Below are 26066 nucleotides of genomic sequence, written 5' to 3'. Positions count from 1 at the left end.
AGGTCGCCACTTGTACGAGACATCATATTTATGGCCAATGCCTTTTTTATGGCATCAAGCAATATATCAAGTAGACAACTGGTGCAAATTGTGATGCAAGTTAACCCCTCTCGAAGAGAAAGGTTCTGGGGCAAGCTAAGACGTGGAACTCCAGCAGATGTTATTTTGCTGTACACGGTAACATTTTCGCTTATTTAGTCGTGTCTAACGGACGGACACTTTTTTTTTCAGCTAGCATCGGTGCCAGCTGAGGATGAAGATGACTACGAACGCGCGAGCAGTGGCACGAACGCGTTCGCGCGCTTTCGCTTAGGGCAACGCCTAGGGGCGCCAATCATACGCCAATGCTCAGCGGGGCTTTAAGAAAGGGCGCCATCCACATTGATCCACATCGTCCATAGAGTTTCATACAAGAATTATCTGTAGGAAACTCTATGACATCGTCCACATAACATGATGATGATGATGATGCTGCAATGGGTGGACTATTTGCACGTCTTTTATCCAGCGCCATACCGTCTAAATAGTTGCCGACTGCTCAGGCGCCTTTCGCGCGCATTTTTCGTTTCCTGCGTAGAACTTTACCGAACAGACGCTTGAACTGTAACGAAAATGAGCTTGTGGGTGGATAAACATCGACCTTCCAACCTTTCGAAACTCGACTACCACCAGGAACAGGCGGCCTACTTGAAGAAACTGGTAAATGCGTGCGACGGTGTGCGTCGCTGTTTTCCATGTTCAAAATCGAAGTGCGGGATACATGGTGTGATTATTTTCTTCATTGCTTCCGATCACATTGAATAGCGGGAACAGATTGCATAAAATGTTTAGCACCTCAAATCGCGTTAATAGTAACGCAGACGCAGCGCGGACAGGCACGACCTTGACTGCAAAGTGGTGTCTGAAAAGAGAAACTCGGGTTTGGACTGTGTGCTCGCGTTGTTGCTACATCTCTGGGAGCTGTCATTTGATTAAGGTTGCGATCACTTTTGCCATGGACAGTTTAGCCAGTAAGCAGCGCAACAGGAGCTTACAGAACGCTTGCTACTCATCACGCAAAGCGCGAGAGTCCGTATGCGATCATTTCAATAAAAACCAACCTTAGCACCGCGATGGTTAAACGAATAAACTTCCCGGATTGCGAAACAGCGTTTTCAAGCCATTGAAATGCAGTGCTTAGTTTGAGAGACCGCTGGCAATTTATTGCTTGAATTAGTGCAGCGTCTAGTAGCAGACTTACCTGTATGACAGTTTTACTTCTGTTCGTCGAGTCCACGACGGTGACTTTCTTGACTTGCTCTTGTATGGCGCTCTCTCTCGTTATGACTACTTTCATCAGTCATTATTACTACGTTCACCTGTCATTATATATGACTATTTGCTTTCACTTGTCAGGTCCACGGTGGCGACTTTCCCCACCTGCTTGTATATGGACCGTCCGGAGCCGGAAAGAAGACACGAATTATGTGTGTCCTGCGAGAGCTGTATGGTGCTGGAGTGGAGAGGCTGAGGATAGAACATCAGAACTTTGTTACGCCATCCAAGAAAAAGATAGAGATTGTCACTGTTGCAAGCAACTACCACATTGAGGTGAATCCGAGGTGAGTACCACTGGCTACAGCTTTGGCACTATTTTAGGTGATGGCAACCACACGAAGCAAAAGGCAGTATTTGACTTGGCGCCTATTATGAAAGCTCAGGTCAAATACTTGACGCACGTGCAAATGTAAATATTTTGTGCCTTATTCCCGAGCACAATTACTCAATTACTTCTTACAATTCAAAACAGCTGATTTCATGCAGTGCATACATGAGAGGAAAAAAAAAAACAACGAATGTTTGTCTTTGTTTCTTTCTGTACCTGTTTGTTGTCTGTACTGTCGAAATCATTTGTGAGTTAGTGGAAAGCCCATTCCTATATCTAAAGAAAATGGCTTGCGATCTACTTGAAGTAATAAGAGCTTGGCTTGGAAGCTGTGACTGCTTTGAACTCTTGTGAATACAATTTCTTTTTCGTGGTCTTTGCTTTTTCATTCTGTGTGACAGCTTTATTGGGTGCACTGTGATTGAAATTACTTGTCATTAATGAACTACATTTCCACTACCACAAGTCTTCCATCATGTACATTGCTGAGACGCACTCTACTGTTGACGAGAAGCATCAGAATGCCTTTGTTAAGACAAGGAAATTAGGCCCTTCTCTGCTTCTCAAGGGTATAACTGCATAGCGTTGTAAAGCTGCCATGCATGCCATCTGTCAACATTATGTTTAATTTCATTCACAGACAGTATTTAAGTGCCAGGCCAAAACATCTTACATTCGAACATCAAGTTGGCAGCACGAGCAGCACTTGTACATAAACATCTTGTGGATTAGCACCTTGACCTATATCTCAGGTTATATGGTAGGTAACAGTGCACTATTAAAAGAAAATTAGGGCACGTGACACCTCTTACCTTCTGCCTTAGTTCATACTAAGAGTATAAAATAATGGAAAAAAAAGGAGCATAGTGGTGCCGTTGTGCTCCTTTTCCTCCTCGTTCAACTGGGCAGCTCTAAACATGAACTTGTGAATTATGTGATCATTCAGCGCAATTGATGGCTTTCATGATGCTAATTAGCAAATACGCACCATTCAACAGTATTTAACAACTTTCACAGCTGCATTTCTGGTGTGTGCCTGTTTTTCAAGCTTCTTTATGGATGATACTTTTTAGCGAGGCTGGTATCCACGACAGAGTTGTGGTTCAAGAGTTGTTGAAGACAGTTGCCCAGACCCAGCAACTTGAGAGCAGTGCCCAGAGGGATTTTAAAGGCATGTATACGCAGCTCAGCTCCACATGCTTGATCCTTTAGTCTGTGCTGTTCTCATGTTCTCTCTTTTGTTCAGTGGTGATACTAACAGAAGTCGACAAGCTGACTAAGGATGCCCAGCATGCCCTTAGACGCACCATGGAGAAGTACATGGCAACGTGCCGGCTGATCCTGTGTTGCAACTCGTGTAGCAAAGTGATTCCTGCTATAAGAAGCAGGTGCCTGGCGATCAGGGTGGCCGCACCATCTGTTGACGAGGTAACTGGCTCTGCTGCAACTTACTAAGGTTTACTTTGACCATTTGTCTTTACTTTCAGTGTTGTAAGCAAATCATTGCCATAAAACTGTTGCAGGTAACATGTCACCATACTTGGCTGTACCAGCAAAGTACAGAGCACACTATAAAACTCCCTGCACGACTGGCTCTGTCACAACTGGAAGGCTAGCTTTTGCTCTTGACTTACTAGTCTCTTTATTATGTTTATTTCTAATCTTTTAACTTTACAAAAGAAAAGCAGGCATTTGTTGACCAGGTGGGCATACTAAGTATGCTCAATTACTCTCAATATACGTGCCTTGAAACATGAGAACTAAATCATCCTTTGATATTGTGACATGCATACAACAGGTGAACACACTGGAGCCATTTAAACATGAAAACCTGTTCATTGGTGTCCAGCAGTTTTAAACATTGAGCTGCTGCATTGGCTGTGCAATTCAAGTATTGCATGCCTTTAGTAGCATATGTTTCAGTAGTGCTTGTGGAAGCAGTTGACATTGCCAGGTTTGAAATTTGCACATCAAATCTACAAGTACAGTGGAACATGCAGCTCTTAGAAAATTACAAAGATTTAAAAGAAGGCGAAATGGACAGAAAGAAAATGGACATGTACACACTGCTATCGGAATAAATTCAAATGTGAACGATTCCAAGACTACTCCAATACCACATTCCACTTCCAGGTTCGCATGCATTTGCAACAGCGAGTTAAATCAGACTAGTACACTTGGGACTACTCCATGCTTGGAAACTGGCTACAGAGCGATTACATGCTATTTCCTGTTTGTGTTTCAATTTATGCTAATAGTACACGAGAATAGCAACAGAACTATTTGTGGTACATATCTCTGAAAGCAGCTGCATTTTGCTTCTTTAGGTCATTACAGTGCTGAATCTTGTTGCACGAAGAGAAGGCATCACACTTCCAGACACCCTTGCTCAAGCTATAGCAGCACAGAGTCATCGTAACCTGAGGCGGGCAGTGCTAATGCTTGAAGCGTGCCGAGCTCAGCAGTAAGCATCCCCAAGTTTCCTTCCGAGCCACTAATTACAGTTTCATTTACTTTTCTGCTGTCAACTCCTTGTTTATGGTTAGCAAAAGCTAAACACAAACCTCTCAGTGCTTATGTTTATGTCCATTCTAGATGGAAATTTTTTCTGTGTCGAGTTCACGACAAGGGCAGCCTCAATAATTTTTATGTTTCTGTGAAGCAACAGTGCTTTTTGATGAGGAATTATCGACATTCTCAAAATGTTTGGTTGATTACAATTTATGGCTGAATTCCCTAACATGTCATGCCCATGAGTAGAATTCACTCCTCTTTTTAGTCTTGAAGATTTTGCGCAAACTGCTACAGTGGTTTTTAAGTGAGTGAATCTGAAATTATCATATAAATTTTCTTTAATGCTCTTTGGAATCAGCAAATTACATAACCAAGAAATGTATTCAAAACAATATTTTTGACTACAGAACAAAAAAGAAATAAATTATGCAATTATAGGAGAAAGTTGGTTTCTTTGCACGATGAGGACGCCATTTTCCTTGTCGGTGATTTATAAAAAAAGTTTCAGCCAAGTTCTTAATGGTATTGTAGCGCCAACTGTGCATAAAAGAGAACGATGCATGGACTTGCTCAAATCGTCTTTTGTAGGAGAAACGGGAAGTAAAGGGTTAAGCATTGGCAGACAATTAGGGGTTTCATTAAAGGGAACTCCTTGAAGCTGCCTTTGTGAATGCAAAATTAATGCCACATGCATGCACTTCTTCTACAGATACCCATTCTCAGATAACCAAAAAGTGCGCCAGCCCGACTGGGAGCTGTATCTTGAAGAAACCGCAAAGATGATTGTTCAAGAACAAAGTGTCAGGAGGTGAGCCAAATGTTGCTTGCGGTCTGTAGCAAATGGGCATTGGCATAATTAGCTGCACCCTACTTGTGTACTGGCACTTCCACTTCCTTTGCTACACAGACAACTGGAGCTAAAGAGAGAGAAACCTTTAAGGCACAAAGCCTTGCCAGTGCCTAGTCATAGTTACTGCCAGTAATTTTGACTGCTACCAAGCCATCTGCAAGCACACTGGGTGCACAAAAGTGTGTGTGCTGCTAACTGGTGTTCACACTGACACTGCAAATTGTGCTCATGCAGTTTGAGCATATGTGTGTGTGCGTGATCGAAGATTCTATACTTAAAGGGACACTAAAGAGAAATACGAAATTATTTTAGGCTGACAGCATATTCTTTAAAAATCCTATTTTCGTTAGTTTTGTGTTAAAATGTTGGTTATTAGTACAGAAAATGAAAGTCACAGTTTCATATTTTGAATTTTGCTCTAAATCTTGGCATTGGTATGTCAGTGTGACATCACAGATTTCAAATGCACAAGGCCAAATCAGTCTTCGCCCCTACTTCTTTTTTAGCCAAATTATGGCTGTAAATGCGAAGTCGACATATCCATTCCCAGCGGTGGACCTTTCTTGGACTTGCCTGGCCTTATCTGCCGGTAGCTCCGCGACATGGTGCTGCTGTCAGTTATTGAAGATGGCAGTTGTGCTGCACATGTCCACGGCGTATGAGCAACGAAGTCTGATTCGTTTTCTATGGAGCATGGGACGAATGACCATCACAATCCACAGGGAAGTGCAGCCCACATACGGGGAAAGGTGTCTTGCTTTGAGAAGTGCGAGGTGGTGGTATTGCGACTTCGCAAAAGGCCGTGAAGACTTGCATGACAATGAGCGTTCGGGGAGGCCACGTGCGTCGCTGCTACCACAGGGGAATCTCAAATTTAGCGCTGTGGTGGGACCGGTGATGGAATGGTGTAAGGTATGTAGAATAGTAACTATATTTGTAATTACCTGTATGTACCTTAGTGTGTCGAATAAAAAATGGGGGCGAAGGCTTCCTGATTCGCTCTCATATTTTTTCCTATTTGGGCTGTTGCAGCTGAGTAAATGTTCTTGAAACTTGCCAACTTCAATTTTTTGGCCCTCTAGAAAACAACGCAGTAAATCTTTACTGGTGAAAAATTAACTAGGCCAGAGTTGACACCATCATAATCCACGATGTCACAGTGAGCGAGTGTGGGAACTTCAATGTGGCATCGCCAGTAGCCTTTCGCTTTTGCGTCTTTTCTGGCTTACAAAACCTCTGCTCACCGTAAGAGTGGCTTCTTTGTTATTGTATAAGGGCAAGTTATAATACAGCTGCGACAGCCTTTTTCTTTAGTGTCTCATAAACAACAAAATTTATCCTCGCCTCTTGCTGTGGAAAATCTAAGCTATGCATAATTAAGCTTGGGGTTTTATGAGTGGTATCAATGACAGGACACACATAGTGAGTGTTTGCAGCCCTGCGGTCCTCCTTATGTTTGACATATGACTGCCTGCTTCTCATGTACACGGCTAATAATAATAAAAAAAAAAACATTAAAAAAAGGAAGATGCGAACCACAGCAATTGTCCCTTCACCCATCTCACTGGCAGCCCTTAGCGAGCATATTGAAAAGATCTACGAGGTGCGTCTGCATTTGCAGATTCACACGCATTTGTGACATTGGTGCGATTCAGGCTCTGTAACTTAGCTTTTGGACTGCATCATGCTTACAAAGTGGCCATGCAGCGTTTGCACATAATATGCATCCCTTTTTTCTGTGCATCACATTTATACCAGTGGCACATAGCATCTCCAAGTTAGTCTACTGAGTTATAAACGAGAATACCTAATTTATATAAATGCATTTTAGAATGTACACTGCTTTTGGATTTAACATTTTGTTTGTGTAGGCTGTGAGCCTGTGACTGTAAGGTGAATTATGGTATGTATACAAGTATATAGTGGAACTGTCCCATACTTCTATTTGCACACAGTTGCATTTGCATCTACAGCCACATAACATACACTATCGTATGATCCTAGTGCAGTCAAGAGAATTCCCAATCTACTGAGGCAGCATGTGGTAATCCATAAATTTTTAATTTCAGGTTGTCCGAAGTAAGAGCTCGCCTTTATGAGCTTTTGACCCATCTCATCCCACCAGATGTCATCTTAAAGGTTTGTTTTTAAAAAATATTTTTTTTTTTTTGCTACACATCTGGGATATCAGAGCCATGAATGTGGGACAGGATCAGTGGGACCAAACCACGGTGCATACCTTTCAACACGCACTGTAAGCTTGATTTGACTGCTCACATTGACTCATATTACAGAAGGGGTAATCACAACAATAGTTGTGGATGGTTGTATGATCTATTAACAAATTTTATCGCAGGATGATGATACAATTTTACAGGATGCAATTATACTGCTATATACAATTGGCGTGACCATTGGGGTATGAAATTAAATGTACAGAAAACTGTGCTTATGCACGTAACAAGACATTTCCCAGCATGTTCTCATATTCGCTTGGCAACAATACAGTGCAGGTGGTGGATGAATCTTGGCATTATTATCTCCAGTAAATTAAATTGGTCAAAACATATCACTGCAATTTGCAGGTCAGCATTGCGCAAACTGGGATTTCCTAAAAGAAAGCTAAAAAACACCTCGGTTCATGCTGAATTGCTTGCTTATAGCACTTTTGAGCGAAATTTAAATATTCTGCAATTGTCTGGGATCCTTATAAGAAGGAGATTAAACAGCTGGAGCATATTAACTGTAAGGCAGCTAGATTGATATTTGGCAAGTGTGAAAGACATGATTCACCTTCCCTTATGACAGCTGACCACATACCGGAATTAGAAACTCAAAGAAAAATTAATTGACATTTCTTCATAAATGCTTGACAGTAAAACTGAATCACAATCTACCAAGTTGTGTTTGTCGCCGCAGCACTCGAAAAATGCGTCACAGCTGGAAATGAAGACAAACATTTGCGAAGACAAACAGGTTTAAGTTTAGTTTTTTTCCCCGAGAACTATTGAGGACAGGAATCTGCTTCTCACACCTACTGTTGTATCAAGTGGTTTTGTTTCTGCTGTATTGCTGTATACTTATTTTATCACTTGTCTGGTATCTTCATTTTGTAGTCCCTTGCTTGAGCCAGATTGGTGGCTTGCAGTATTTTGAAATAAATATTCTAGAATGTTCCTCTGCTCAGCGCCGCCTCTTGACAGAAGTGGTCACTGCGCTTAAATGACAATCCGAGGCAATTCTTGAGAAGCACAGCGTCATCTTCAGTTGAGGGTAGTTTGAGAATACAAACTCGGTGTACTCCCACCAACCATATTTATCAATTTTGCTCTGTGCTGGGAAGCCAGGAAGTTTCAAGCGCGTGCCATGTGCATTAATGCTTTATGGATGGTAGAAAAGTTTGAGAAACTTGCCAAAACTATTTGTATGATCGTATATAAAGCAAGCCCATTGGACAAATTTTTTTGAAAGGTGAATTTTCCTGGAAAAAAAGTTTTTTTTTCTACATTGGGACAAAGGTGAGCTCCACTGCATACAAGTGAGACTATGGTCCCAACTTGACATGCAAACAATTCTGATCATTATGTGTAACAACACCATGTGAGAAGTTTACTAGGAAAAAAAGGCAAGAACAGAAGCTGATGCAATGTTTTGTGTCTGTTTGTACATGAGCCATGCCCAGTGGCATTTCCATCAGCATGAAAAGCTACTGTAAAGCAATCCAACCATCACAAGCACTACACCTTGTAAAACAAAAAAAAATCATTTATATTTTCGCTCACCGTTAAAATTTCAACACCTGAAGATAGACCTAACAACATACACATAATGAGTTCTAAATACTGATGGCACTCAAACAGGTAGGACAGTCAAACCTGCACATTTCTACAACAAAATGGATGCACATGCTGAACTTTAACTATGGTATTTACAAGACATTTACACTAAGTAGCAGCAAAGCTATGTTTGGGCTACATGTAAACAAGCACTTCTAAAGCAGTAACATAAGAGATCACAGAAGGACACGATTAGTAAATGTGTGCCACATTGAATTGTCTTATGGATTTATAGTACTGACTTAATCTTTGAAGTCCTTTTATGTCGCAAACAAGTGTTTAAAACATTCAGTATACTCTCTATAGACATGACACAGAAGCCCCCTCTTTGGAGGACAGGACGAATGAAGGCATTTGCTGTGAGAGATATTAATAAAATATGCTGATGAGTGAGAAAGAAAAATTACCAAATTTGAATTTCTGGTTCATTTTGCTGTCATCTAAGTATAATAGACACAGTCATCACTGGTAAAGCGAAAACAAACCTCTGAAACCAGTTGGCCTCTCCTAATTTCTCGGATGTGTGCTTGTTTTGTTTGCATTATGTGCGACCTGACACTGGGGAGCAGTTTTGCTTGCACTTCATAGGTCGAATAGGTCGTTAAGGTCTGTTTCAGCAGTACCTTTACCATGGAGACCCTGCAGTTCCCAGTAGCCTCACGCTACTTGGGGCCTTGCAAACCTTGCTGTTCATGATCATGGCGTGGAGTACACAGCCTACTAAACATTGTTTGTCATGCAGGGCCTGCTGAAGCAGGTGGTGGCCAACTGTGATGGGCAGCTGAAGGGCGAGGTCACTGCCCTAGCAGCGCAGTATGAACACAGGTTGCAGCTAGGAAGCAAGGCCATCTACCACCTGGAGGCGTTTGTGGCCAAAGTCATGGCCATCTACAAGAACTTCCTTGATGAGAGCATCTCGGGATTCTTCTAGCCTGTGGCTGTATGGACTGAAATGCAGCTCTGGAAAAAAATAAATGTAAATGTTTCCTTTGTATATATGGCAGTATTGTATTGGCTTATACAAAACGACAGCACCCGCATGCCTCTTAAGGTGGACCACAAACCACAATGTTTGGCAAGACCATTTATAAAGCTCTTTAAGTGATTTTAATACACAGATGCAGAGCTGAAGGTGGGCAGTACTGACACAACATCCATTGAGCAGAAACTAGCACCACTATCAAGATATCTGATTCTCAACGCCACAGAGCTCATTAACTATGAGTAAATTATGAAAGCTACAACTGGAAATGCAATGTTAGCACTTAAAAATCGAAGCATTTTGTTTCAATACTACAGTAGACTTCCGTTAATTCGACACCAGCCGAAGGTACTGGCTGGTGCCCATGCATTTTAATGGGCCCAAACTTTCATTATTTAGATCCTTAAATTGGCCTTCATCAAATAATTTCAAGTTGACCAGTTGGCATGCAGGCACTTGACCCCAATAACGACCCCTTGAGAGGCAGCGTCTGTCTCGGCAAAGCTTAGTGGACAGTGAATAAATTGAACACATCATCTCCTGTCAAAAACGCCTATTTTTGGCCTCCTTTAGGAAGATTTTCAAGCAATAACCACAGCTCACTACGTTTGATTATGGTATTTACCTTAACATGCCCTTAAAATAGGCTATTTCAGAAATACTTGGTCGCAAAAAGTACCTTCAGCAGAAGCACAGTTATTGGCAATCAAACACGGCCTTAACGGTGCGTCCACTCCTTCAATTCCTTGCACTACGAAGGCTACGGCGGAGCAGGTGTGCCCACAATGTTCCAACTTCTAAATGTCACCGTGGTGTGCAGTCCAAATTTAATTTTGGATGTTAAACACCACTACAGAGAACTGTTGTTAAGAGGAACTCGGTTAAACTGAATTCTTGCATACAACCAAGAATATGAGAATGTTTGTTCGATTTTCAATAGACTCGATGCAAAAAAAAAAATACACTTAAGATGAAATGCCTCAGGCATGCTCTTCGGTCAAGATGAACATTCGGAATGACTGCCACCACTACTGATCCCTGAGGCTAGGGTGCCTCGATGCGCTGGGCCCGGGGGTGCATGCATCAAGGCACCCTACTGGAGGCCTGGCGTGCACATCGCCCGTAGACAGAGTGGAAAACAAGATGAGACAGTAACATTTCACTTCTTGAATGCGGGTGATGTGCAAGCGTATAGGTGCTATAGCGCATGCGAAGCTATCGGCCCTCGGCGCGCCTAGACTGTCCGCGTTGCAAAGCGTATTCAAGACTGCTCGCGCGGCCGCACCATATACCGCAGCCGCCGGAGTAGAACGCCCCCTTGTAAATATTTGTAACTAAATTAACAAGCATAGAGTAAGCGCACACCGGCAAATATGAATACATTATACCCGAAGGCTGTCGACGCTCGCTGTCAAAACGCTGGCGTGAGGAATCGCGACAATAGCGAACAAAGTGACCTTCGTGCTGTCTATCGCTTCAACGCTAAGCGGCACGAACACAGCGCATGAAAAGCTACGAGTCATCGGCCTCCTAGACTGTGCCCCCAAAGCAGATCCCATTCAAGATAAAGCCCGCGTGACCGTACGCAACCTAAGTACAACACTCCCCTCCCGGTGCCATGAATGTCCCTGAAGGGACCCTTAAGGGAATAGTAAATGATGATGATGAGTGCGAGAGAAGACGGCGTGCCTCCCTCCTCCTTTGTGCACGCTAGATTGGGCTGGCATTGTCTGCTCACCGTTGCACACTTTCACTCACAACATACACCGCATACGGTGTTACGACTTGTTACGATTTTTACTTCCTCTAAATGATCAAGTTGGGTCATCTTTCCAACAGACCGGCGCAACCGAAAGGCCGTGCCGGACATCGGTCCGAAGACCTCACTAAATCATCCAATCGGCAGTAGCGACGGGCGGTGCGTACAAAGGGCAGGGACGTAATCAACGCGAGCTTATGACTCGCGCTTACTGGGAATTCCTCGTTCAAGGGCAACAATTGCAAGCCCCTATCCCAATCACGAAAGAAGTTCAACGGGTTACCCAGTCTTTTCAGACAGGGATAAAGGCACGCTGCTTCCTTCACTGTAGCGCGCGTGTGGCCCCGGACATGCAAGGGCATCACAGACCTGTTATTGCTATGTTTCATGCGGCTAGGAGCCGCTTGTCCCTCTTAGAAGGTTGTAAGGTGCTGGGAACCCCGCACGTATTTAATAGGCTAGAGTCTCATTCGTTATCGGAATTAACCAGACAAATCGCTCCACCAACTAAGAACGGCCATGCACCACCATCCACAGCATTCACAGCATACAGTGTGCGAGGATGATGTTGTCACGAGACGAATCCAGTATGTCCGTATGGCAAACGAAACCTGTAGCAACTGCAAGAGGAGGTCAACCCAGCATGCCTCTGCTTTACCTTCCTCCTCCGCAACACTTCGCCTCATTTCTCCTTCCCCACTTTGCTCAACGTCACCTACACTCATCGAGGTTGCATTGTTTTGCTGCGCGCTCCTTCATACTTTCGCTAGCTTGGAGCCTGCACTGATGACCTGATAGACGGCAGATGCCTGCTTTACTCCCTAGTGAACATTTCCCAGCAGCACGAAGGCACAGAAAGATTTTTAAGGTCGTTAGGTGAGATGACATCGTTTGTGGCTGCTTGCTAATTTGCACGGAAATGCCAAATTTTCATCACGGACTGGATGAAACCAGGCAAGAGTACCACTTGAAAACAGTTTTCTATTAAGTTCAGCTAAATAAATACTTTGAATGCCATTTTCCCCCATTTTAAGTTTACTTCATTTACCACATTGAATTAAGTATTTTGGATGCACCTGGTCACGTTGCCAATTATTCTTCTGATAAGACAAACTTCTGATATGATCAGCAAATTGTCATGGTCCCTTCGAGTTTGTCTTAATGGGAGTCTATTGTACTTCCGATTTGATGCCTACGATGCGCTAAATTTAAGCCAAATACGGTAGTACTCGGTGAGCCGCAGTGCGCTTAGCCAGTAGACTCGTGGCGGCTGCGGTATCTACGCTATGTAGCTGACTGCAGCTACCAATATTAGCTACGCATGGGAATCCACTTTATTATGGAATAAAGCATCCGGAAGAGAGCAAGGAGGCAGGCTTCTGTTGAAAAGAGAGTTTAAGAGAAAGGTGACATTGAGCTCTGCTTGCAAGCTAAATACACTCTGTATGACAGCAAAACTTAGCTGACAGGTTCACAGCAGCGTATGCTACCTGTGGACTATGTTATTTCTCCAAGTCAGAGGGGCAGTTCAGGGCCCCTTTAAGAATGTTTAATAAGTTATGAAAGTTGATTATTAATGTGCTCGGGGTGAACAGGGGAAATAATGAAGAGAAAAAGAAATAAACCAGTTTCAACTGGTATGCTACTCTTGCAAAACATTTTCAGTTCTTTGAAGGAAAAACATTGGTGTCAATGAGTATATCTGAGGCCAAATTTACCATTTGCAATCTGCACCAAGGATGGTGCAAGTCAATGATTCCTTAGTGTTTTCCACAGGAGGCACAACTTGTTCAGTGAACATAAGGCAATGTAAGCTGTATGTTCACCGAATGTAGGGGAGTCGGCCTCTGTTTGCAAGATGTGAGACTGGGCAATGAGGAAGCCAAGATTTCAGACACACCAAAACTGTGCGCATGCTTCACTGATGGTGGGTCTTCGGGTGGCTCTCTGGTGCAAACAGGCTCCACTGGCACTCCTAAAGGGATATAACAGCATTTTCTTAGCATTTACAAAACGAGACTAAGGTGACTTGAGCCCGATTGGCTACACTGAACTGATGGAAGGACAAAGTGAAGAAAAAAAAAAATCAATGAATAATTGGATTTTAACGTGCAAAAGCAACAAGGCAACAAGAATGGTAAGATGGCGTCCACAGGTCAAGAAATGCGATATATGGTTCTAAATATTGCATATTATATTTTAGCATATATATAACGTAGCCAGGGCTGTAAAGGAGCATACCATGTGAGAAACAGCACACTTAAGAGACACACTATGCATGATGACCTTGATAAGGGTTGATGTTCGGTATTGTTGGTGTAGCATAGTAACAGATACAAAGAATTTGAAAAGATGATGATGAAGGAGAGGACACAATATAATGGAGCTGATATAACAATGAGAGTAAACCATTAGTTAATGTATACCATTATATGCTGAATGCACATTCCACAATGAGGCCATAGAATTATCGAGACCACAAAGTACTGAAAATCAAAGCTTAGGAAATCAACATTACAAAAGAAAAACCCTTAACAAGTAACTAGATGGCTCATAGGTTAAGAATCAACAATGAAGACCCTGACCACTACTTTTTGCCTCTTCCATGCTGACACCTTAAAACCACTGTCACCGATTGGCTTTACTGATTATTTAATCAGGTGTGAAGAGAGGGTTTGGGACAGCAAGTACCTACACCTTGCGATGGAATAAAAAGTGGGCAACATGACGGCTAATTCGAATTTTTGCATAGACAAAGCTGCAGAGAATTCTAGGTGCACTGTGATTTTAAGTACTATCACACAGTCTCATGCAAGTGCGGTGGCACTGTCAAGTGGGCAATCAGAATTAAAAGGAACGATTTGCAAGTGTGTGGTGAATTACAGTGTGTACAATGCTCCTAGTGATGAATTCTGCATAGGAAGTGTGGCACATAATATTTAAGTAACTTGCTGTGGTGTGTTTGTTGCTGAAAAGACTGCTGGGTGCTAAGCCATCAGCTTAACTGAACTGATACTTGCACTTCCCCTCACTATTGGGCTAGGCGAAGTGCCCCACAGACAGACACTAGCACCCCCTATTTTTTTCTAGTGTAAGTTTTAAGAACTCGTGCTAATCTCCAATGTTTCTGCTTTACTTTCAGGTAGTATTTCTTTCACTTGAAAGACAGCAACTGCTCATTTGGAATGATAACAGTGTTGTGTGCTTTCAAAAACACGTACTTGGTTCTGCCTTCCTCTGAATGGCGGCTAAGGCATCCAAAGCACCGGCATGATTTTGTCTAGCCGCTCGTGAATAGTGTTTTATGGCTGCTGTATGGTCCTTTGGAACAGCAAGGCCTCTCTCACAGCACACGCCCAAGTAGAACAGCGCATCTGGATCCTGAGGCAATAAAACACCATTCAGTATTGCTTTCCAAATTTCTTTGTAAAGTGCAAAAGGTACCTTGGCAGCTGCAGCTTCCTTCAGCAATGGCACGGCTTCATCAAAGTTTCCCTCTTCAAGGTATTTATGTGCAACAAATGTCTTTGCCTGCAAGTGAAACCCACCATTTGCAATACAGCAAGCATTTGCATAGCACCCATACATTTTTGCTGACTACAGCTTTGATTACAGTACATTTTTCATGTGCATGGAAACAATTTACTCTGCCAGGCAGTGCAAAAACACAATGGTATATAAAGAAGCACATTACTGTAAGATCTAGGTAAAAGCATGCTGGTTTAATTGGTCTATATGGAGGTCTGTATGGGAAGCACTGTAGTGCAACACCCTCTGCCCACTGCTGAACTTGAGAAATCTCTGCTGTGAACCCTGTATAATGCCGTTTGCTTTGAGATAGCATACTTAAATATTAAGGCAACTCAAGGAGTGAAATATTCCAAGCAAATCTAATAACAATACAGTTAAATCTCGATTTAATGAAATCAGACATATCTGAAAATTTTTTAGTTAAAAACACCCATAAAATGTAATCTTTGCCTGCATGGGCTTTGTTACACTAGCACTGGGAAGGCAACACATGCTTCAACTCAGCTGCTACAATGTTGTACCATCTGGTAGCGCTGACACTGAGTTAGCAAAGCTGGGACACAACGGGCAGTTTGGTAAAAAGAAAACAGCCAGCCTCAAATGGGCATGGTAATCTACTTACTGCAGCAACACATCAGTAAATTTAGAGGCACTTTCAACACAACAGGCTTCCTGTCATTTGCTTCTTCATAATTCCTCCAGAACATTGTTCAATTGGACAAGATGTTGAGCTTATTGCTCCGAGCTTTTGAATGCATCATGCTATGTGTTGCTACGTGCATTGGGAAATCGAAAACACTTCATTAAGTTGAGGTTTGACTGCATTGGAGAGAAAATGAGAAGAAAACAAGAGTACCTGGAATACCTAGATATCATGACGACTCCAAATCACAAGTTTAAGTTTAAATGTGGACAGTTTACGTACAAGCTAGAAGGTTGTTCTTTATGTGAACATGCAACTTGGCAATGACTAAGAGGAGGCATGAAAGACTGGCAACTAGTAAATGAGCACCTTTTTTTTTTTTTCCTTTCTTCTTTGCAACGTGCTTCCCTACAATAATTACACTAGAGTTTCCATTGCACCTTTATTTACCAATTAGCAGTTTGCTATGCATTCTCTTTCCAGTTATTGCCATTCAAATGTCTGCTAAACTTCTTACACAAAAAATCCAAGGACACCTAAACATTCCTTTTAACTTGTGAACGTGAAAGCATTAATTAAATGTAGCTGAGTGGTCCTCTGACTTATGAACTTTGCACGGACAAGAAACGCGAAGATAACAAAGGCTTCCAAGTGTGAGGGTGATTTGGCGTTGAGGCGATGCCCTCTCCCCTCACACAACGCCTGGCATGCTACTGTGGCAGCCGGTGTGCCCTTTTGCCTGCTCTGCTCCTTTGAGAAGCACTCATGACGTGGAGCTGCAGCCAATGGGAATTCAGCCGCTGTTTCGCTGCTACAAATGCCGGACACCGGCTTTTTTGCTCAGTGAGCCATTCGACACTTTTGCATTAATGAACGCTTACGTTTGTGTAAGCACTTGCTACACAGTTCCTTGAAAATGCTTTGTTTACTCAAGCCAGCCTCTTTTCTTTTTATGCACTTAGGCTTGCTCTGCCTCAATAATATTGCACATATTTCTGTACACAGTTTCTTGCGAATTTTCTATAGTTACTTTTCTTTTTATTTTGTGTTCACTTAAGAGTCTACACTGTTTACTATAATAGAAACGGTTGTCTAACTAGGAAAATTACACTTTCTAAATTTATTGTTGCATAATTTGTGCTTTTATTGTTTGTTTACTTGCTGTTTTCACTTGTATTTACTGATGGCCAAGATAAAGCTGTTTAACAATATGCATTTTTCTACTACAGTACAACCACTCACTTCTTTGATGTCTCTGACCCTGAGTCTAGTGAGTCGTTAGGGTAGGTGCTTCTGATCATTATGTGACACATTTAGGCGCTCTGTGCAATGCGTATAATTTATTATAAGATTTTAAAAATGCTAATCACTACGATCGCAGTGGTGCCACTCCCCTGAGTTTTCAGCCACCCCAGCTGAGCTATCCGTTGCATCATGGGGTATGCTTGAAACATGCCGCTGCATTAAGATTGCTTTTAACAGCATACGTATGCATAATAATTTGTGTACTTTTAAACAGAAGTACCCGAATGTAATAAATCTAGAGGTTTCTTCAAATCGATGGCCCACTCGTGCCTGAGAATGCTAATAGCGTGCTACAGCTTTTGCAATGGGGCATGGAGGGGGTGATCACACGAAAATAGGAGCAGCAATGTCTTCTTCGGTGGCAGGAACATGAAAGGTACCAGCATTTTATTACACTTGTTCTGCACTGCAGCGCAGCAGAAAACACGAGCGTTGCATGTCCATGTCAACACCAGCCTCCTTGGTCAACAAAGCAGTCACCCTCAGTTTTGAAAAGAAAGGGACTTTGCGGTAACCACAGGTTCCACATTTGTCAGAGAGCCAAGCTTTGTATACAATTTGCCTAAATAGCCAAAAAATATCCTAACAAGCCGAGATCTTGAGAAAAAGCGTTGCAAAAGAAATTAAATGTGCTTTACAATGTGTGATAACGTCCGACAGAAAGCCCCCATCTTGAATTATACTGATGTAGTGGTACAGCCTCCGCATCTCACGCAGAAAGTTTGGGTGCGATTCCCAACGGATGTGCTTTTTTCTTTGTCTTCCTCTGTAATTTCATTTTTTTCTCTAAAGTATTAGTAGCAAAAATGTTATAATTAGCCCATTTCACCACATTTGCAAAGTTAGAAGTAGCACTTTCTTTTTCAGCTGACGGCTACAAAGAAATCTTACGAGTGCAATATAGAGATAATCATAAACGTACATAAATATTTTCATGTTATCGGACAATTAATAAAAGGAAAATTAGGCATCCACCCATTCATAGCAATTGCTACAATTATCAAACTGAAATAATATTAGAAACAGCCACTTCATAGTTTGTACATTGCATATACAGTTGCAGCAATGCGATAAATGCCCACGGCGGCATCAGTCTTTTGCATCATCACCATCACCAGCCTATTTTTTTATGTCCACTGCAGGATGAACGTCTCTCCCAGTGATCTCCAATTATCCGTCTTGTACTGATTCCAACTTCCACCTGCAAATTTCATTTCATCACCCCACCTACTTTCCTGCCGTCCTCGAATGCGCTTCCCTTCCCTTGGCACCCATTCTGTAAATCTAATGGTCTACCAGATATCTGCCCCATGCATCACATGGCCTGCCCAGCCCCACTGTTTCTACTCTTAATGTCAATTAGAATATCGGCTGTCGCTGTTTGCTCTCTGTCTGTACCTCTCTCTTTCTGTCTCTTAACATTACGCCTAACATATTTTGTTCCATCACTCTTTGCACGGTCCTTAACTTGTTCTCGAGCTTCTTTGTTAACCTCAAAGTTTCTGCCCCATATGTTAGCACCAGTAGAATGCAATGATCGTACTTTTTTTTTTTTCAACAAAAGTGGTAAGCTTCCAGTTAGGATTTGCTCATGCCTGCCATATGCACTCCGACCCATCTTTATTCTATTGTAAATTTCCTTCTCAAGATCAGGGTACCCTGCGAGTAATTGACCTAGATAAACATACTCCTGCATGGACTCTGGAGGCTGACTGGCAATAATCAATTTTTCTTTTCTTGCCAGGCCACTGAACATGATCTTTCTCTTCTGTATACAGTCAATGCCTGATTTTTCAGACCCCCTAGAGGCAGCGAAAACATTAAAAAAAAAGGACAATGCAAATGTCGAGGGGAAACACTGCAGCTTGAGGGAAGGATAACGTTTGACCACTAGCACCTGTGTTATTATAGCGGGTTGACACGAAATTCTTGTGAGAAAGCATTCCTTGAGAAATACCTTCCGTGTCTAGGGGTACGACAAAAACCGTTCAAGGGACCCTTTAAGTGACCGCCATACACAGTTGTGCACTCAGTTAGTACCTGAGGGACTCCCAGGTTGGAGGCCTTCTCAAGCAATGACTGGCCAGTGTTAGAGTTTCCATGGCCTTTCAGATACAATACACCCAGGTTGTATGTTGCCAGTGGGTGGCCGCCAAGGACAGCTGCTTTGTAGTGCATCACTGCCTGCAGGCAAGCAAAACACCGATTTAGACAGTAGTGCCAAGCATCAGGCCGGGCTTGTAAAAACACAGCTGGCAGACAACCTAAAAACGCATTCAAGGTTAGATGAAGCTAGAAGGGGAACGTTATCCCTGCACAGATTCTGTTCAATGGACACAGATGATTTGCTAGCAGAAACAACTGCAAGGCCAATCTTTCCTTCCATTCTTCTTACACTCAAACTGCAACACGAGTGATGCTGTTGAATGATGTCGCAGAATTTGACGCCATTCCATAAAAATATCCCACAGTTATCAACAATTGGTTTTTCCATTTGTGTTTGCAAAGTAATTAAAATAAAAACAACAATAAACTAAAAAAATAAGACATAAAAACGTAGCATAAAAATAAATAAAACTCAATCCAGTTTGAATAGTAAGGAGTAGTGTTTCTTTTATTTAAAATTGAAAACTGAAGGTAGGAGATAGTAAAATGCACAGCAAACAAAGTATCTCCAAAAAAAGAAAAAATGATAGAGCCCATTGTAAATTGAGTTGAACATTTTTAAATATCAATAAAAAGATGCATACAGAAGCAAATATTTTTGAAAATGAGCAATTTTTATCAAGTGATAGCAAGATCATTGGTATTAGGCCCGAACTTTGTCCCAAGTCAGATTTTCTCAGCAGTTCGAAAGTCAACCTCAACTGTCCTCACGCACTCTTAGCCCATGCACAATGCCTCTGTTTTGTGTTTCACTGCTTTCAAGAGTTTATTTTTGTTTGGGTGAAGGTCACCTGCATCTTTGTGTCAGCTGCCACTTTGTATTTTTTAACTCAACCTCCTTTAAAGAAGAGGCAGCACAGTTCCTTTCCCGATCATTCCTCAATGCGACAGTCATTTCTGTTCTTGTCCTTGTTCTGCCGCATGTTCGCCCCACGGACCATTTGAAGCATCCTCTTGCTCAGTTGTACAGTCAACGTACGATTTTTCGTACTTTCTAGGGGCCACGAAAACGTCAGAAAAATCAAATCGGGCAGTCCAAAAAAATGAATGCATGTCTTTTACTGCCCATAAGGGCTCTAATCCTCCCAGGCACGTCCGAAAAAGCCGTGAAGGCCTGCCAGTACACTTATTAGGCATATCGGCGCTCGTACTGTGACAGGAGAAGGCAGGCGCACGCGTGTATAATTATGGAATGCGTACTGTGTCCCGCGACAATTGCCCCTTCCCACACTTGTTATGCTTCACCGCGTAACATCGCTGTGCTGAGGCGAAGCTGCCTTTAGAAAACCGGCATTATGCAACGCACCATGTTTTCCAAGCTTCGAAGCCAATCGCGAGGATTACAGAGGCAGTGTCGGTGCCATTACTGACAGCGGCGAATTCTTTCAATCAAAAACACGGCACCGTACGGCAAGAAGATTTATAGCGAACGTCGAAGCAGCTAAACCTAGCGTTGCTGCGGTGGTGGCTACAGCTGCCAGCGGATCCACGTGCGAGAGCGCTGGTTTGAGGCGGCGAGATAAAACGGCGGTGTTGGCTTCGATTAATGCCGTTCTGGACCTGCGGTCATGGCAAACAGTACAGAAAATCGGACAGCAAAGAGTTCTTGCGTCTGAAATTACAGACGTTCTTATACATTGACTCTATAGGGTAGGTGGTGGTGCCGCGAAATCGCCCGCATTATCGGGTATTTCACAAAAATCGGGTGTCTGGAAAATCGGTCGTTGGCTGTACAGTGGCAACTCCTCCAGCCAACGACACAGCGTCAAGGACAATTTGTTACGATTCCTCTCTTTTACTCGAGCCAGCGGTAGGGCGACTTTCGTTCCCTTTCAATAAAAAGACAGCAATCTATCCCTGATCGAAGCACAAATTCCCTGAGTCTTCCCTGAGTTTTTGCAGAATATTCAATATCCTTGAGAATTCCCAGTTTGTAGACGCCCTGAATCCATAACCTGGGGTTGAGCAACAGGATGCTGTAGCCTCTGGGACACCACAGCAGGCTCAGAGAATCGCTTGTTCTAACGAAAAGTGATCAATTCGTGATCTAAGGAATAATTTATGAATATGCCTGACATTTTTCAGGACTTTCTTGTTAAAGCATCTTGACTCATTCTTTAACAACTTTTTGAATACATAAAATCATCATGGAAGAAGAGGACTAGTGGTACACCAGCATTTCACGTGTAGTGATACTTTGAGCCAAGCCACACAGGCTTACACTACCTTGTCCAAGTCCTTGTTGACACTCCTGCCAGTTTCATAACAGACTCCCAGGTTGTAGTGCGCTCTGGCAGAACCCAGTGCTTGTGCTTTCTCAAAGCTCATTAGGGCTTCAGCCTCATTGGTCAGCAGTAATTTGGCACCATTGAGGTCTTCAAGACAGGCAAAATATTCTTTCATCACACTGGCAAGCTGCTCACTTGCTTCAGCAGACTGCAAAGAAAAAAATATATATCATAAAAAAGCCCTTAATGAAAGAGATGTGTAAAACAGTGAAGACAAAGCAGATGCAACACCACTTACTGACAGTGGTGGCTCAGAACTTCCTTCTGCAAGAGCACGGTCACCATTTGACGACAGATCCACGACATCCACAGAGGACTGATGTTCTCGAGGTAGAATTGAGCTCGATGAGACAGGATGTGGAGAGGCAATGACAAGGCGAAAAATGAAGTTGCGTAAAAGGTGGCACACACGGAAACAAGGTTGCGCAGTGCTGTCTGGGTTTCCATTATCACAGGCGATGGGATGGCCAGCTTGATTGTTGCCCCACAGGCACCGCCGACTTTGTAGCTGCAGGTTGAGACCCACTGCAAGCAGCGTCCCCTATGGTGCATAAAAGGTTTCCAAAGAAAGAGGTCAAGAAATTTTACACTGTCCTTTCAGCATATTGTTTCAGAGAACACTTTGGCAATTGACATACTGCACTATCTCAATACAGCCAGTCATCCATCCTAGAACACAGTTTGTCCATTTCATCTCCCTTCTGCACTTCATAGCTGAAAAGAAATTTGTAGCACATGCAGAGCACACACAACAGTCTATCTTTACCATAAGGAGAACTGCATGTAGTAAATACTTTAAAACAATATATGAAGGTTTAATAACATACTATGCAAGTAAACATGCTAAATTTAGTAATGAAACATTTCCTCTAACCACTTCACTGAGGTGCATGACCAAAGCCTTAAGTTTCTGGTCAAATATGTTTTGACACGAATAGGGGGCTGGGTCGCGGCACTATGCCAATAAAAGAGGAAGCATGTGTAGTTCTTCTCAAGACACTGCTGAGTTCACTTTCACAAAGATGACATTGCACTGCTATCTCAACACTGGCAAAAGAGAGTGTTTAAGGATTTGACACAGCGCTATTTAAACGTACCAAATCGAAATGGTGAAGAGGAGAAGCCTTGCGGAGGAGTAAAACATGGGTGCTGAATTTTTATTTTCAAGAAAATGTGAGGTAGAGAAATAAAACAAGAACATAAAGAAAGAAGGAAATGATGTAAAGTTACTGCAGTCAATGATGCAAGACCTGCACCTATTTTTTTCTGAATCTTGCCAGGGCATGGCTCTCACACGAGTTGAGCATATGACTGGCTGTTAAATTGTGGATGACGTCGCAAATTATGTAAAAAATAATGCAAATACTACCTATCCATTGCGCGCGCACACACACACACACACACACACGCACACACACGCACACACACACACACACACCTATTTAAGATTCAGCACCACTGATCAAGTCCTGCTTCATTTTTAAGCACTCCTGCTTGTGATGTCACTCCCATTGTCACGGGGGCTTACCACCTCATGATCACACATACAAAGATGGTCGCTGTGAGGGTGCATGCATTGTGGCAGGTAACTTGGGTGAATTCCTGTTTTCTTTTCACATCTTTTTAGGGGTATGCGCATAGTGATTGTTGAGACAGAATCAAACAGTACCGGAAGCAAATCGAATACTATTTGAATAGTATTTGTATAATTACAAGCCATTATCACAATTAATATTAGACCTAACTGTCCTTAAATGGGAGTGGCCTGCGGTGTGGCCCTAAGGGACGGCGCCTCTTAGGATCCTTTTAATAAAGTTCTTCATATCCGTATAGCAATTCATATAAAATGATGTTCCATCCCAGTATTCTTAAAGTTAGCAAGTTTCTGCACATACATATAGTACATAGTACGTTATGAAGCATTGCTTAATAAAATCACAAATGGAGCATTAAGGCCAAACAACTAGATTCTTTGCTTGTGCAGGTCTTTTCAAAAAGCACGAATGATCTCTGTATAGCCTGTAAAGTATGACTACCTTAGTGATGCAGCCTGCTCTGCTACGCAAGTTCTCATGTTTTATGTCTATACTATGCTCGTGGAGGTGAAAGCTTACCATACAGATTCTCCAATTTTATGTTTGCTCCGGCACAGTTGACATCTTGAAATATTCGAAAGATATTAAAAAAACACTTAAATTAACAAATAGTGGCTATTCAATACAAAGACCAAATCAAATAAGACACTATTCCATATGTTATTCACAAGTTTAGAATATTCACACATCCCTATTTTTCTTCATCTTGAAAGTAGCGGGTGTGGATCTTACATGAGCAAATATAGTATCCGTGTATTTGTAAGGTACCATTTCCAGAAAATACTCTGGTGCACCACTGTTCCTTTGGCAATCCAATTTCACAGCAAACTTACATATACATATATATTTTGTGCATGCACCTGGCTATGGGCAAAAGTAAATTGAGTTATAATAATATTATGGGTTCCACACAGGGCAAAGTTCTGACTGGTGTTACAGAAGTCGCAGGGCGCGGTAGTGCTGAACTTCGCGTCACAAGTTGGCGGCTGGACGATGCTTCGGCCTCTGCGGCCCCAACCCACAGGCAGCTCTGCTTCCAGCTTTGATCCCCCTACTACCCCTTTGGTGCCCTGGAGATCCTGCGCTGTCTTCTTTATTATAATCTCAGGTGCTCTCCCGAGGCCTACGTTTGCTGGTTACATGTGCCCTCCTGGAGCAGTACTTGTAAAAAATCCAATCTATCGTCCTGACGAAAAAAGCGGCCCGTGACTTATGCAACACCAGTCAGAACCTTGCCTTCACACAGTGCATCTTCAATTGCAATCAAGCCCAATAAGGATCTGCTTGAGCCAATCTAGCCTGTAGTATTGTGAAATAAATAAACATATTTCTCAATTGCAATTGCCTTAATTACGCAAGCTGCGGAAGGGAGCCAATCTCGGTCAAGGAATTCAACTTGAATCGGGCTCAATCGTGATCGACCATGTGCAGTGCAACACCTGCATTAGGCAAGAGTTAAAGTCGTCTGCTGCTGGGCAATGAAAACAAGTAATATGGAAAGCTGCAGAGCATGCCTCTTTTAGCAGGTGGCAACACCAGTTTGCTTGACTGGTGGAGCTCACAGGTGCAGAGGTAACGGTGGTCTTGCCTTTTTGCTCAAATAACAGGGCAAACTGACACGAAATGTTTGATTTTAATGCACAGGTTATTACACAATACACTACTGGCCCAAAATATGAGAAGCCACAAAAGCTGTGCCAAGCAGAAAATACAATTTATTTTTCGTATGTTAAGTTCGGCAAGGTGAGAAAGGCACACAGTTTTTTCTAAGAATAAGAAACAGTACTAATTTAACAGAATTCGCTATCGAATTTGACACCTTGTCATGAAGTGACATCGTGGCTTAACTGAAGAACAGAATATATATTCAAGCTCAAATTTCAATGCAACTTTTCGTTTCGGGCTAGTTCTTGTAACCTGGCCCTCCGCATATGTAATACTCGACTGTTCTCCTTTCCTCTGAAATCAGACGAGTGCATTACGACAAATATTAAATTGTGCTGCCTAGCTTCCAATATTCTTACATACACAAACGCAGGCTTCTGCATGAAAATCTTGTTCGAGTGACGTGTTTCCGGGATAGGCAATAATGCTAGCACGTAAGGGGCAGGTGTACGGAAGCGATAACTACACTCCATCAGCGAGCGCCTTAGAAAAGTGGTTCAATGCACAACCACGACGCAGAGGGTATACTCACCACCCAACCGACAGTTTCCACAAAGCTGCATGCTGGTCTGTTCGTAAAAAAGCGGCCGTCCTCGTGGCAAGTTTCTCTTTTACGTCGATCGTGCTCGTTCTGTCTGTTGGCGCCGAAATTCGTAGCCGGGACAACGAATCTATCGGAAAAGTGCAACACAGCATGTCACGACCGGGCTCGCAGCGTGAGCGTGAAAAACTGAACACGGGTCGCACCTGTGAGTGTCTTGCTTGTCAGGAGAGTCTTCCGACTTGGGTTTGCGTTGCTTTCGCAGTCCCCACCGCACAAAACCTAAAAAAAAGGATACGATGTTGAGCAAGCGCTTCCCCACCGGTGCTAACTCGATATGCGCCATGAGCGACACGGGAACTTACCTCTAAAGCCTGACCGCCACATTCGATACGATGAAGCAAACGCTTGACAAACTAATAAACTTGTATGCTGTCTTCCATTCACTACTTTACAACCAAAATTACAGGTGCTACTGATAACAATAGCAACATCACACCATCACTATCACACACGGGATACTGCACGGCATATGCAGCGCAGCGCGCGATGCTTAGCGCATGTCGTATCACCTAAAGCACCAAAATCTACTGTTGTTGGCTGGAAGACACGCGACTCACAACAACTTGACGACTTGACCTTCAGAGACAAGTATCATCATCATCGTGCTTAAATTGGAGTTTACTCAACCAGAGAAGGCTCACCGCCTCACTGGGCTTCGTCCTTGACCATCACCGCTTGACGAT

General features: G+C 42.7%; 2 protein-coding genes across 3 annotated transcripts; one reads left to right on the top strand and one right to left on the bottom strand.

The window, feature by feature from the left end:
* The first annotated feature begins 5 nt into the window (after positions 1 to 5).
* Positions 6 to 9839, top strand: RfC38 (replication factor C subunit RfC38). Of its 2 annotated transcripts, none has more exons than XM_055073604.2 (8): positions 6 to 177; positions 1396 to 1601; positions 2719 to 2816; positions 2892 to 3073; positions 3973 to 4109; positions 4869 to 4967; positions 7079 to 7148; positions 9588 to 9839. In XM_055073604.2, exons 1-8 carry the CDS (start codon positions 31 to 33, stop codon positions 9774 to 9776), a joined length of 1128 nt encoding a protein of 375 aa, XP_054929579.1. In that variant the 5' UTR covers positions 6 to 30; the 3' UTR covers positions 9777 to 9839. The 2 variants fall into 2 exon arrangements, with proteins under 2 accessions (XP_054929579.1, XP_054929580.1); XM_055073605.1 differs by lacking the exon at positions 6 to 177 and adding an exon at positions 478 to 699.
* On the bottom strand, positions 9716 to 25894 carry LOC126536917 (uncharacterized). Its single transcript, XM_050183980.3, has 10 exons — positions 25686 to 25894; positions 25527 to 25602; positions 25312 to 25450; positions 21758 to 22060; positions 21458 to 21667; positions 19106 to 19249; positions 15031 to 15117; positions 14808 to 14967; positions 13413 to 13561; positions 9716 to 9805 (listed from the first exon to the last, which is right to left on the bottom strand). Exons 1-10 carry the CDS (start codon positions 25705 to 25707, stop codon positions 9773 to 9775), a joined length of 1323 nt encoding a protein of 440 aa, XP_050039937.1. The 5' UTR covers positions 25708 to 25894; the 3' UTR covers positions 9716 to 9772.
* Between the last annotated feature and the right edge of the window lie 172 nt (positions 25895 to 26066).

Source organism: Dermacentor andersoni, chromosome 4 (assembly GCF_023375885.2).
Source record: "Dermacentor andersoni chromosome 4, qqDerAnde1_hic_scaffold, whole genome shotgun sequence".
NCBI lineage: Eukaryota > Metazoa > Arthropoda > Arachnida > Ixodida > Ixodidae > Dermacentor > Dermacentor andersoni.
Note: the sequence above shows the minus strand (reverse complement) of the source record. Positions and strands in the feature narration are given on the sequence as shown.